General features: G+C 46.2%; 1 protein-coding gene across 1 annotated transcript; it reads left to right on the forward strand.

Annotated features, from left to right (window-relative positions):
* The first annotated feature begins 2,090 nt into the window (after positions 1-2,090).
* LOC144722292 (fatty acid-binding protein, liver-like) lies at positions 2,091-6,104 on the forward strand. The gene is made up of 4 exons (XM_078600408.1): positions 2,091-2,241; positions 3,343-3,515; positions 4,801-4,890; positions 5,815-6,104. The coding sequence occupies exons 1-4, from the start codon at positions 2,175-2,177 to the stop codon at positions 5,866-5,868; spliced, it is 384 nt and encodes a 127-aa protein (XP_078456534.1). The 5' UTR covers positions 2,091-2,174; the 3' UTR covers positions 5,869-6,104.
* The last annotated feature ends 8,922 nt before the right edge of the window (positions 6,105-15,026 follow it).

A 15,026-nucleotide genomic window follows, 5' to 3' on the forward strand; every position in this document is an offset into this window, starting at 1 on the left:
ACCCCTGCTCTAGAAAATAATCAAACAAAATGTTGAGGGTCTCAAGGAGGAAGGGGGTGGAATGGGGGGGCGGGTACCCCCATTGCCCCCAGTGCCAGATTAAGCTAGTGCGGGGCCTGTAGCACACGTTATTAAGGGGCCCTAAATTAAAACAAACCCATAAATATTAAAACACAAATTTGTAACTTGCATAGTAGAGTAATTGTATTTTTTCATTTGCTATACAGCCAGATAATGCGACAAATCGCTAACCTTAAACACCCAGTCGTTCATAAAAGTTGAAAGCAGCATAGTACTATAGTAATAGAGCAAGTGCAGAATCACAAAACCGGAATTGATAGCTTGAAAGCATTTAGCGCGGGGCCCTTGGAAGTGCGGGGCCCGTAGCTACTTCATATGTAGCTACATGTGTAGTAGCTACTTTTGCTATTGGGATCATCCGGCACTGATTGCCCCCCCCCCTTCTGTCACCTACATCACTGCCCTCATTCAGCTCATTACCTGCAATCCCCTCAAACTCACCTCCCTGTCCCAGTCGAAAAATTATTCTGCTCGAGCTGACTTACGCTACAGGGAATTTATTCATAAATAAAAACACGATTTATGTTTGCACAATATTGTCGATTTCTCATGCGGTAGTATATTGTTTTGCTGATTTAGCTTTGATTCATTGCTGCTCTTTATTTTACTTGTTTCTTGTCGTTGCTTTTGTAACTTTGGTCACCCAGGTCACGCTGGCAAATTAAACGTATCCGGGTCTCCTGATTTCCTCACCTGGTTAAACAAAATTTACTTGACAGAATGAAAATATCTGAAAGATATCTGTCATTCAGCCGATTTGAAAGCAAATAGAACATTCGGTTTGTACATTCATTGGAAATCAATTCCCCTGACCCAGTGGATATGTCCCAGGCTGTATACGTTACGCTACTTTATATTTGCATAGAACTTTAAACCATGGATATATTACAAAGTATTGTTTTATGCATACACACGAAATAGCCTACACAGACTGTTGGGAGAAATTATGTTCGTGAGCACGGCACGTGAGCAGGTACCGTCGCTTCCACACCTCGCTCGGGCGTCACGGTGGTCAGATGTTGACTCGTCGGTTCGATCCCGACCCTGACGTCTGTTGTATATGTTTGAAGTTCGCACGCGTTCCCCGTGGTCGCGTGGATTCTTCTCCGGGTCCTCCGGGGTTTTTCCCTCCGCGTTTAGAAATGTGCGTTTCAGAAGTATTTGGCTACGTGGAATGTCCACATAAGCCACTTAGTTAATCTATCCTTTGTGGCCAGGTCGCTTAAAAAAAATAGTTATATAACTCAGTGGACCTCGCTTGGTTTAATGGTTGTGTTTGTAGTTTAATTGAAATCCGAGATGACGTAGGAGGTCCAAGACCGGTTCAGGTGTCACTCGCCACTGATGATGCTGTGGCACCGGCTCCACCCCACCAAACACTTGAGCCGCAGCCGTCACTGCTGATTCCTTTTGTTTAACACTATGGCCGCCCTCCCTGTCGCACTCATGCTGCTACGGCACTGTCGTAGTCAAGTTGCCAGATTTGCAACACAGTTGCCCGAAATGACTTTCGCGTCGCTGCTCCGACACACAAAGGCAAAGATCCCCCGTACAGCCTTTAACAGACTGTTGGAGCAAGTGCTGTTAGCGAGCACCTGTGAAGGCCGGCATGGCACAGCCCACGAGGGGATGGGTGGCCAACACCACATCCCGGCCGCCTTTGTCTCTCCAGTGGTGATCTTTACACACCGCACCAGGTGCTCATTTGAGGCTGAGTCGACCTGGGGGAGGCCAGGGACCGGTTCAGAAAATCGTCACTGGTGTTGGCCGTGAGCGGGAATCGAACTCGGGTAACCAGGTTCGTAGCGCAGCGCGCTAAACAGCTACACTACCGCTCCCACCACTCTCCACCACACATACACGGACACGCGCAATGCACACACGCGCGCGCGCACACACACACGTGCATGAGCGGAGGAGGGCACGTTACACGTTTACTGTCCACACATTTTTCCATTCACCTTTGGCACCGCCCCTGCCCTCCTGAAACGTGAGATATAAAAGGGCGGTGGAATCGTTGGTTGGAGCTGCAGCACTCAATAGACTCTCAGCCTCGTCCCACTCTCTTCTGCCCTCCTCTGCCCTCATCTGCCATGGCGTTCAGCGGCAAGTGGAAGCTGATCTCAACCGAGAACTATGATGAATTCATGAAAATCTGCAGTGAGTATATATCATCGCCTCCAATTGCACTTCGTTAAAATTCCACTCCGGTTACTTTGATAGGAGGGCAAAATCAGAAGCGGTGGTTCAGTGCTGACAACCAGTGATTTAATAATGCTGCGGAAAATAAATCTGCCTGCTGTAGGTTATTGCTGATCTCTCAAATGTCATTGCATCTGCCTTTCGGGTCAAAGTTCGCCAGTTGAAGCCACACATCGTGGCTTTTTTAGGTGTTTTGTTACATTAGTTTGCTAAATCCATTGATTGATGAAGGCGACTCCATGCCAGTCATGGGGACTGTTTGACCATACTTGACCGCACTGGTCAATGCGAGTTTGGTGAAAGGGGGAGCCCAGGACCAGTTCAGATTTCCATCGTCGCTAATGTTTGCTGTGGCCAGAAATCTAAATCAGGCTGTTGGATTAATATTTAATCACGCCAGACAGTGTTCTACTACACCATGTATTATTCCTATGCGTGATTTCCTCAAAAAAGGGAAATGTAAATTGGATATGAATAAACGACTTGTTACATAATTCGCAACAGGGGAGCCATTGTGTGCTGGGAACACGAGGTTTTCCGTGCGTGGCTGGGAGGTGGCTGGAAGATGGCAGTACAGCAAACAAAGAGAGGTCATTATCTTTGCGGAGTTTTGAGCGTTATATCCACTTGCATGTGCGTATTGTCTCTGGGTATTCCAGGTAACTTCTAAACACGTCAACGCACTCATTGCAGAAACCACCCAAACATCCTGATACAGGGGCAATCAGACGAAAAATAGTCCTGACACTCGGTGAGGCGTCCCAGAGCAAATCAAAGATTCAAGGCGCAGCCTTGCGATTGTTTTCTCAAGCCACTGCTGGCAAAAGGTGCCTCCAATCAACGGGCGCTCTAGAGAGAGAGAGGGTAAATCGACTTGACTCACCCACGCGCGTTGGCAGAGGGGGGCAACCCAAACTTCACGCCACCACACCTGCCGACCAACCGTGGTTGCAAATGGGAAAAATAAAAATGGCAAATACCCATGACGTGCAGATGCGATCGTGCAAAAAAGTCACCGTTCGTCCGCGCGTGCCCCTTTTTTTCCTTCCGTGAACGCAGAATTCCCCGACGACGTCATCGCCAAGGGCCGAGACGCCGTCACGGAGACGACCATCGAGCAGACCGGGGAAAAGTTCGTCGTGAAGACGGTCACCAACGGCAAGGAGGTGGTGAACAGCTTCACGCTGGGCCAGGAGGCCAGCCTCACCGGGACCCTCGGCACCAGTGCCAAGGTACGAGGAGACCGCCGACCCCTCGCTGGGACCACCCCTGGGCACGTGGGGGAATTCATCACTATGGTAGCAGCAGAGGGGTGGGGGGAGGGCAATTTCTGCGGTAGGAGTGGACGTGAGGTGGGCAACCCCAATATTTTTTCTATATTTGGCCAATGCCCACAAAATATTGTTACGCCTGGTCAGCAAACGCACAGTCGTTAACCACGAGTTCTGGCCAGTGCCGAATTAAGCTAGTGCATGGTCTATAGCATATGTTATAAAGGGGCCCTAAATAAAAAAAAAACACGTAAATATGAAAACACACATTTTTTACTTGCATAGTAAAGTAATTGTATTTTTTCCATTTGCTATACAGCCAGATAATACAACAAATCGCTAACCTTAAATACCCAGTCGTTCATAAAAGTTGAAGGCAGTATAGTACTAGAGTAATAGAGCAAGTGCAGAATTACTGGACCGGAATTTATAGCTTTAAAGCATTTAGCGCGGGGCCCTTGAAAGTACGGGGCCCGTAGCATATGTAGCTTTTTTTTTGCTACTAGGATGATCCGGCACTGGATCCGACCATGTCTGTCTGGTGCTCGCTGAGCTGCATTGGCTACCGGTTGCCAAACGAATACATTATGAGGTTGCACTGATTACATACACAGTGCATAAACCATCACGCAGACTCCGGTCATCCTCGCAGTGGCTTTTGGTTAACGATCGAACAAAGACGGTCACTGCATCGCACGGTTTCAGATGCGTTTCTGCGGCCGTCTGGAACGCTCTTCCAACCAATATTAGGAAGTCACTGGAGCTGTGCACTTTTAAATAATCTATATTGAAAACTAATTTCTTTCGGACTGCTTTTTGTGGTTAGTTTATTGTCCTTCCCCCGCACCTCCGATTAGCACGTTTGGCTACGTGTGGTGCGAAAGAAGTTCAACAAACGTACATATAACCCTTTGCACAAATGCATGTAATTTGCACCTCCATTCCGCACGTGACTCCAGCCACGGGACACGTGGGGGTGCATCTGTAATAAATGTGACGACATTGACTTCATCGATCAGCAGTGTGAAATTCGCACAGGTTCCCAGAAAATAAACTGTTCTGGTGCCAGTCAAGCACCATTGCCATACACCTAAAATCTGACTTTAATTCTCATGAATGCATTAGTGTCTTGGTTGTTCGACTGAGAATGTCTCACCGGTTGATGTCTCAGTGGTGAGAATGATGGGCTCATGATGTGCAATCATGCATGAATCACCTTTCTCTGATCTATTATGTGTCCATTCAGTGCATCGCCGTGCTCGAGGGAGGCAAGCTGATCTACAAGGTGGACAAGCTGACGCACATCCAGGAGGTGAAGGGCGATGAGCTCATCGAGGTAAGCACGAGCACGACATCCTAAGAGGCCCCCCGTGTGTGAGACACTGCAGAAAATACACGTAATAAAACGTGGGTGTGCTGGCTGGTCACATGTCGTCATACATTCAAAGTGCCACGTGTACAATAATAATCAATCAGTGTCTCTTGTCTCTAGGGCTCTCGTATACCGCTTATTTATCTCTCTTTCGTCTCAATAATCTGTACTCTGTCTTAGCAGGCCATATCTCTCAGAGGGCCATAGGTGGGTGAGTCACTCCAAGAGCTGTTATGGGTCAGACCATGCTCACAGGCGGATAGAGTGCTCTATATTCGTGTGCATGATGAACCAGTACCACTGGCTCACCGACAACAGTCTATAGGTGCCGCTGTGGCGAGATGTTAACTCCCTCGTCTGGTATGCAGGAGGTCGTAGGTTCGATCCCGATCCCGATCCCGATCCCGACCCTGACTCCTGTATATTAAGAATTTGGATGTTTCCCCCGTGGTCGGGTGGATTTTTCTCCGGTTCTTTCGTTGTTTCCCTCCACATTTATAAATATGCATTTAGAGTTTTTGGCTGCTATAAATTTCCACAGAAGTCACTCTTGTTGAGCTTTCATTTGTGGCCAGGTCACTTCTGAAAACGAGCTGCATAGCCCAGTGGGCCTTTCCCAGTAAAATAAAGAAATGTTTTTAGTTTTTCTATTGTGACTTTGAGATGGAAATGTATTTCAGTCTGGTATATCATGAAACCATTATGCATGTGAGATATCTACCTACCTGCAGAGTCAGCAGAGTTCAAATATACGTCCGTATAGCAAATAGGCTGCTTGACGTCAATATTGTTTTTAAGTGTCATCCCCATTTGTACAAGGGTCTCTTTCCGATGGTTTTTGTTGACCACGTGTTTGGTTTTGTTGTGTTTGGTGTACCCACCCTGCAGAACGTGACGGCTGGAAGTGTGACATTGATCAGGAAGCACAAGCGCGTCGCATAGACGCAACACTCCATCCTGTGTGCGCCAGTCAGGAGCTCCCGAAGCCACGTCCATATCACAAACTTTGTCCGCGAGTTTGTTTTTTAAAAATCGGTAATGGTGACATTTCATCAATACTCACGTTACAGCTCTACACACATTACAAAGCCACCAAGGCATGCTTGTTTGTTTTTCTATGGGTGGCTTTTTTTCTGTTTAAATTGAAAGTTGCGAAATAAAGGTTTCTAATTCCAAAATCTTTCCACTGGATGCGCTGTTCATGAAGTGTTCTTGTTTGTGACTTTTAAAGAATGCAAAAAATAATGTCAAGTAGCACCGAGCACAGGGACTCCTCTACTTAAGAACGAGTTAGGTTCCAGAGGTCTCTTCGTAAGTCGATTTGTTCGCAAGTACAACTTACTCCTGTCGATTCCAAACATGTTGTACGACATGTACACTAAACATGGGGAATGGCTTTAAAAGTTGTATAATCTCCTGCAAATGTACGATTCTCAGTCCGAACAGGCAACTGGACATACGGACAGGTTTGTTCTTATCAATGAAAGTTCGCAAGTCGAATGTTCGCAAGTAGAAGAGTCTCTGTACTTTCTAGTGACAAAAAATAGACGCGTGTGAAAAGTATTCCTTTATCGAGAATCATGCGCCACAGTCACAGTCGTCTTTTCCCCATGAGAACAGCAATCAGGTTACTGGGAAACTCAATCACGACACGTGGTGAGAGGAAGGTTATTACACTGGCCACGCATTGTTATTCACAACACTACGTTTTGTTGGTTTCACTTGACATCTGTGAAAAAGAGCTTCATAGCTCATCGGATTCCTCCAGTTTGAACAGATTCTGATTGGGCCAGCGCATTTTTAACCAAGGCAAAATTTCATTTTTTACAAATACTCTCAAATTAGGATTGTTGTTAAATCAGGACGCTCGAAAGTTGTACCCCTGAGCCCTCATAGGCTACACCTAAACCCGTTGCCGTGTGGGATGGAAAGGTCTGCCGCACGCAATATTTGTACACACTCGTACAAGTACACACGCATCTCTACAGACAAATATAAGACGCGAGACAAAATCCCCCCGAGAGCCTTTAACAGACTGTTGGGGCAAGTGCTGTTAGCGAGCACCTACGAAGGCTGGCACGGCACACGAGGGGGTGGGTTGCCAGCACCACGCCTATCCGCCTTTGTCTCCCGAGTGGCAATGTTTACACACCGCACCACGTACTGATTTGAGGCCGAGTCGAACTAGCGGAAGCCCAGGACTGGTTCAGATAATCGTCACTTGCGTTGGCAGGAATCGAACCCGGATGGCTAGGTTCGTAGCGCAGCGCCGCTGGCCGCTCCCCGACCGCTCCCCGACGGCTCCCCACATACACACAGATACAGACCCCCACACAACACACAGATACAGACCCCCACACAACACACAGATGCAGACCCCCACACAACACACAGATGCAGACCCCCACACAACACACAGATGCAGACCCCCACACAACACACAGATGCAGACCCCCACACAACACACAGATGCAGACACCCACACAACACACAGATACAGACCCCCACACAACACACAGATGCAGACCCCCACACAACACACAGATGCAGACCCCAACACAACACACAGATACAGACCCCCACACAACACACAGATGCAGACCCCCACACAACACACAGATACAGACCCCCACACAACACACAGATGCAGACCCCCACACAACACACAGATGCAGACCCCCACACAACACACAGATGCAGACACCCACACAACACACAGATACAGACCCCCACACAACACACAGATACAGACCCCCACACAACACACAGATACAGACCCCCACACAACACACAGATACAGACCCCCACACAACACACAGATGCAGACACCCACACAACACACAGATGCAGACCCCCACACAACACACAGATGCAGACCCCCACACAACACACAGATGCAGACACCCACACAACACACAGATACAGACCCCCACACAACACACAGATACAGACCCCCACACACACACAGATACAGACCCCCACACAACACACAGATACAGACCCCCACACACACACAGATACAGACCCCCACACAACACACAGATACAGACCCCCACACACACACAGATACAGACCCCCACACAACACACAGATACAGACCCCCACACAACACACAGATACAGACCCCCACACAACACACAGATACAGACCCCCACACACACACAGATACAGACCCCCACACAACACACAGATACAGACCCCCACACACACACAGATACAGACCCCCACACAACACACAGATACAGACCCCCACACACACACAGATACAGACCCCCACACAACACACAGATACAGACCCCCACACACACACAGATACAGACCCTCACACAACACACAGATACAGACCCCCACACAACACACAGATACAGACCCCCACACACACACAGATACAGACCCCCACACAACACACAGATACAGACCCCCACACACACACAGATACAGACCCCCACACAACACACAGATACAGACCCCCACACACACACAGATACAGACCCCCACACAACACACAGATACAGACCCCCACACACACACAGATACAGACCCTCACACAACACACAGATACAGACCCCCACACAACACACAGATACAGACCCCCACACAACACACAGATACAGACCCCCACACAACACACAGACAGACAAGTTGTGCCACCAGCGGCGTTACGGGGCGTGTGCGCCCATGGTTGGGTCACCACTCGCGCGCGTTTCCTGCAATGTGTGCTTCACTCAGCAGCAACGTAGAGATCAGAGGTTCTTAACCCGGGGTGCACGCTGCACCCCCTGGGGTGCACGCTGTACCCCCTAGGGTACGAGATGCCCTTTCTGGGGGTGAGAGACGTGGCCAGATTATTTATAGAAGGTGAGTCGTCGAAAAACAAATTAAGCACGGGCACATATTAAAGTAAAACGACTTTGCTTCATTAAAGCAATGTATTTGTTAATATTATACATTTTTTAACGATTGAGAAACAGAGTGAAAGGCTGCAGTAAAGGTTAAGAACCACTGCTGTCGATATTCACTATCATGGATCGTGATCATTTACATAAAATAAAATTATGAAGATGCTCAATGAATAATTAGAGAAACGTAAGTTAGATGTATTGCACATGTAATGGCTAGCAGACCTCGAGATTTCAATTTAGCTTCTGAACATATTGCCATGCGCAAGTATAGAATGTATTGATCTTAACAAATAAAGGAACCTATTAATATTAAAACAGCAATGACATCAACAAATATTTATTGAAAAATAATTTCATTATATTTTGGGACATTTCAAAGAACGTTATGGAGCAAAAAAAAACTAAATGTATAATCTTCCGTGAACCATTCTTGTTTTACATTTTTACGCTTTTGCATTTGGGTCCCTGGACCTAAATGCGTTTATTCATGAAGAGGGGGACAGGTTCGCGTGACGATCGTGCATTGAACTTGGGGTTGCGTTGGAAAAGTCAGCATTGTTGGGGAGAGGGACATTTGAAAAGGTGGATGAGACGGGTCGTGGAGCCTCTGCCTCTTAGCAAGATTGGAAACGATTTCATTTGTTGAGTAGAATCTCACGCAACCACGAAGCTAAACAATTCAATCACGTCTTAGGGTGAATCTCTACTCGGGTTGTTAAGATCGTTTGCTAATTATGCTTTATAACCGCATTTTTAAAACCGGTTTTTACCGCCCATATAGAACGTCTGGCAATAAACATTCATGATTTCCTTATTCATTTGAACACAAAGGGAACCGCTGTGGTGTGCTGGTTAGCACAGTGGATTTGTAATGAAAAGGACATTGATTATATTCCATGATGGGCCAAGTTTCGTAGATACCACCCCATCCCTGCACGTCCACGCACCAGTCAAACGTGCAGCGTGGGTATGCATGCTACCTCTTCTAAGACGTCTGAACAGCGTGGGGGAGCAGATCACACACCCTCTTGAGCTCCCTCTAGTGGAGGCCCTTCCGCCAGCATTGGTGCGAACAAGCAAGCAAAGCAATTGATAGATTGTATAATTTACCTTTCAATTGAGAAACGAGGGCGCATGTCCCATGCGGTGACTTAGGCCGTCGTGTTGTTTGTACGTTAGCGCGTGGCCAATCAGCACAATCATTACTGAAGTTCCACTGGGAAGGATTACCGGTTCCCGACTCTTTAAACCAGTGATCGATTCTGATAATGGTTACCGGCTCTCGTTTTTAACAACACTAATCTTTACAGGTCTACCAGCTGATCAGCAAATAAAACAGCATTCGGGTTTAGATTTACTATCCCAACATTATAACATAACATTGGTGATGGCATTTCTTTCCTTTCCTTTGAGCCACCTCCAATGGCTCAATTTGCAAACAGAAGACACACCAGCATAACTTCACTCCGATTTTTATTTGAGAACGCAGCAGCACATTCCATTCAGAGCTGATCCATCATGCGGTGCGACCTTGTGTGTAAACAGTTTGAAAAGGCGAGACTCTCTCAACATAAATCTATCTGCTTGATGTCAGCACACACCTGAGGACTGATGGCAAAGAATGTTAACACAGAAGGCTCCTCATACTGCCATTTAAAGAGGGCTAACATCCCATTACAGCACCATGGTGAATATGTTAAATAAGAGCTAATGCTAAAAGGCAGTCTCGGTGAAGGCAAAGAGAAGCGTGCTGCTCATGCAATGCGAATACTTACCAAGAGTATAATTAATTGCGTACTAATTGGCACGAAATCAGTTTCATAGATCTTCCGCAATATAAATAAAAATTAAACTCAATAATGCAACTGAAAAGCAATGGGGACGCCAGTGTGTTGGGGAGCACATGTTTTATACTAAGGCATACCACCTCCATCCCACTCTCTTTGTTATCATCACACAATTATGGAGCTTGTGAAATCTAGATTTTAATCACGTGGTGGAGAAATGAACTGCGGCAGTTGGCCAGAGCTGTGGATTGACGCCTCGGACATGCAAAGAGTGCAGCTCTCCGAAACGACGGAATAACTCGTTGCAGCGAAATTCACACGCAACCATAATCACACAGCCTTTTGAAGGCCTCCTGGCCATGGGGGTTGTTTGACCGTGCTTCGCCATGTAGGTGTGTGGGCTGGTGAAAGCGGTGGTTACTAGAGGTTCTGATATCACTCACCGCTGATGTTGGCTGCTTACCAGGTGTATAGTGCAGTGCCCTACCCACTGCGCCACGACTCTACCCCACACCGCTCTATATATATATTAATGTTATTCTGAGTGATATATTATGTTAATGCACTTTTTAAAAATAATAATCATGATTCCGAAAAAGAATACGTTAACAACTCAAATATAACACTTTCTGTACCATTCTTTGGCAATGTGACGTCTTGAAAGGACTGAAATACAGAAAAGTCACTAAAGTGTAATTAATTATTATCTGGACAAAAATATGTTTGAAGCTTAGATGTAAAAGTTTACGTTATGAAGAGAAGTAAATAATTTGAGGCGTCAACAGATGCTACCATTCACAGCACAACCCCAACCTAAATCATTTTTTGGCAAAGAACATTAAAGCCAAAGGGCAGAATCCAGAGAACATTCAGACCCCCATTGACTCATTCTCTCTTAAAATTACGTGATCAGGCTGCGGGTTTTCTGAAGAGCCCGTGCCAGGGGCTGCGATTGTAGCTACAACCACAGCACGGTACCACAGCCACTCCACAGCTGTCTCTCCCCAGCTACACCCTGGTGTCCCAAGCTACACCCTGGGTTTATCCGGCAGAGGGCGGCAAACATTGAGGGCACTGCCTGTATGGCGTTGAAGTGGGGCGAAATATGAGAAAAAAAACTGATCTGGAATTTTCTATGACCGGGTCAGGAGTGTAGGAGGTGATTATAGCTGCAGCGAAATGTTGGGTTTCCAAGTCATCTCGAATGTCAACTTTTTAAACGAGACCAAAACAATGCAGGCAACGAGAACTAATTTCAAAATTAATGTTTGCCGTGCCAGATTTGTGTGCTCAATTGAGTCCATAACCGATGGGATGAAAACTGATGCAGGAAGATGCACAAGAGCAAAGCCCTGGGAGAGCAACGACAGAGAAGGCGGCGAAAGATCGGAAGAGGCGGAGGGAAACGCGTGTCGACAGCACATGAGGAATCGCACAATGCTACCGATGATGAATGAGTTCAATGTCTTACGCAGTGGTCAGCATTCGAGAGCGCGAGCGTAATCCCTCTGTGCTACCTGCAGGAGCCCGGGTAACGGAATCACAACAGCATTGCTGCCGCCAAATGACACTGTCGGCCCCGGTGAATAAATGCGGCACTCTCACACGCACCGCACTTTCACGTTCAGACGCAGGATTTGCTCATTCAGTAATTGAGCAAATGTTGCGTTCGTTTGATATCTTCCTTGCTTCAGCCATCCCAGTCCACCGATGTGGTTATACAGAACCCCTTGGTAACGCCGTACAGTTAAGATGCTGTGTGCGTGAGCACGGAGTTTCTTCGTCAAGGGAGCGCCGGTCACTCCTCCTTGTCGGTTACATTCAGCTGCACGCACCACAAAGCCACACGTTAGACGCAGTGCCGGATTGTCCTCGTAGCAAAAGTAGCTACATATGCTACGGGCCCCGCATTCTCAAGAGCCCCGCGCTAAATGCTTTCAAGCTATCAATTCTGCTTCAGTGATTCTGAACTTGCTCTATTATTATAGTACTATACTGCCTTCAACTTTTATGAACGACCAGGTGTTTAAGGTTAGCGATTTGTCATATTATCTGGCTGTATAGCAAATGAAAAAAATACAATTACTTTCTATGCAAGTAAAAAAATTGTGTTTTCATCTTTGTTTTGTTTTATTTATGGCCCCTTTATAACATATGCTACGGGCCCTGCACTAGCTTAATCCGGCACTGGTTAGACGTCGCTCACAAATACAAATATCCCCCGTGTAGCCTTGACATACTGTTGGGGCAAGTGCTGTGAGCGAGCACCTATGAAGGCCGGCACAGCACACGAAGGGGTGGGTGGCCATCACCACGCCCGACCGCCTTTGTCTCCCCAGTGGCAATGTTTTTACACACAGCCCCAGGTACTCGTTTGAGGCCCAAGACCAGTTCAGTTAATCGTCACCGATGCTATGAGCGGGAATCGAACTCGGGATGCCGGCTTCGTAGCGCAGCGTAGCGCAGCGTAGCGCTACCAGCTACACGACACACACACAACCAGCGATCCCTTTGCCGTCAATATCCAAGTGTTAGCCCCTTCTTGAAAAACAGCTTCATCAAGGTCGGAGTAATACTGAATCGCACAATTAAGTATATATGGGGCAGTGCTAGAGGTGACACACATTCAAATCCACCCCATTAACGCCTTAATAAGTAAAATCTAAATTCCAAATCTATTCCAATTGTGCTATTGATATTGTGTATTGAAACGAAGTATCCACTCGGAATTCTCGCAGGTCAGTGCGACTCTGTGGGAGGACGGCCCTTAATCCACACAGTCGAGGTGGACTTTCACACATGGCCTGCGAGACAGAAATGTCCTTCACATAACAGTGCAATGGATAACTTTCAATTTTCAGAGCTGGAATTGAGCAAAAATGACTTGAAGACAAAAGTTGTATGTAATATTTTTGTGCGCAGTCATCTGTGGCTGGACTGAGACATTCACGACATTTGAGGGCCCAGATTTGAAGTCAGGGTCGCAGCAGTGCCAGCTGAGTGCTTTGACCTATGACCTCTGAGTCACCCGGCCACCTCCAATGCTGTAGATTGTCTGCGGCATTTGGCTCAGATACGTAAACAAAAATGCCAATTCTAGATTTGAAGTTTTCGTGACTGCAAGGATTCATACTCTTTGGTTTTTTCGGTAAAGTCACGTAGGTAAAAATAAATAAAAAGAAAAATAAATAAAATAAAATGTTTTCATTTTATTTATTTTTACCTACGTCACTTTACCGAAAAAAATGCCAATGTTCATTACAGTGCCTGCCACTTGAACGAACATCCTAATAGCTATAGGTGCCTCAATGCCACTATTACTGCCGACTGTTATTGTGAGTGTTTATTTAATTATAAACCATGACGAGAAAGTGTTGTGGATTCACACTTCAACACACCGGTGGGCTAAAGTAGTGAACTATTTGTCTTTCGTCAACGTGACACATTTTTTACTGATTGGCCGTGTCGGGTGGTGGAGGGTTGTGACACATTTATAAATAACGCGATCTAACCCAAAAACCTTTATTATAAAATAAAATGTAATTAATAAAAACGTCCCTTTACTGTATCTAAATTTTCTGCAGTAATCACCGCACCTGTGTTGACCTTAGAAAAAAAACTGCCAAAAAAATTTCAATTTCAGTAAGTGGAAAGGCAAGTTAAAGCAATTGGTCAAAAAGGTAAAAATCAGTAGAACATCGTAATATCTTCAATGATCATTTTAAAAAGAAAAATGCTTCCTTGATCATAACTCAGGGCTGCTATTGTTACACATATATACAGAACGCAGCTGAACGCCATTAACCCTGGCTATCAACTTTCCTGTACTCTGTTGTTGTTGTAAATATAATTTTTTAAAATACACTCCCATAACTTTACGTCTGCAGAATACACATCATTTTTAACGTCGAATACAAACCATATTGACCATTCTACTCACCCTCTCAATTACCGCTCTTTAAAACTAATTGTTCACAAGCGATTCATCTGCTTTGAGTGAACGAGATGAATACGTTTCCGCGGCACTTCCATGAGGACCGCGTTAACGATTTGCACCCCTTCGTAAAACAAAAAAAAAAGAACGGTCTCATAAATCCCCACTTGGAAACATCCCTGAAGAGATTTGTAACGAGGATCTCAGGACTAAGACAAGGGGCTCCCAAGACAAGTTTTGCCTCCGTCTCCTTGAGAACTGAACAAAAACAAAATGTAAATACCCCCACGGATGACGACTCTTCCGGGTGGAGGGAATCTGCACTCGCTACAAGACGACACGAGAGCCGATGCTGTTTTGTTACAGTTGAACGCGTTAAGAGAGGGGCGGTGAGGTGAAGCGTTCAACTGGGAAACAATTCAACATCCGATGCCCCTTTCGTCTTAAAGAAGCTCGTCGCAAAGTAAGCAAGGCAAG

The sequence above is a fragment of the Lampetra planeri genome, chromosome 14, assembly GCF_965212315.1.
Source record: "Lampetra planeri chromosome 14, kcLamPlan1.2.h2, whole genome shotgun sequence".
Taxonomy (NCBI): Eukaryota; Metazoa; Chordata; class Hyperoartia; order Petromyzontiformes; family Petromyzontidae; genus Lampetra; species Lampetra planeri.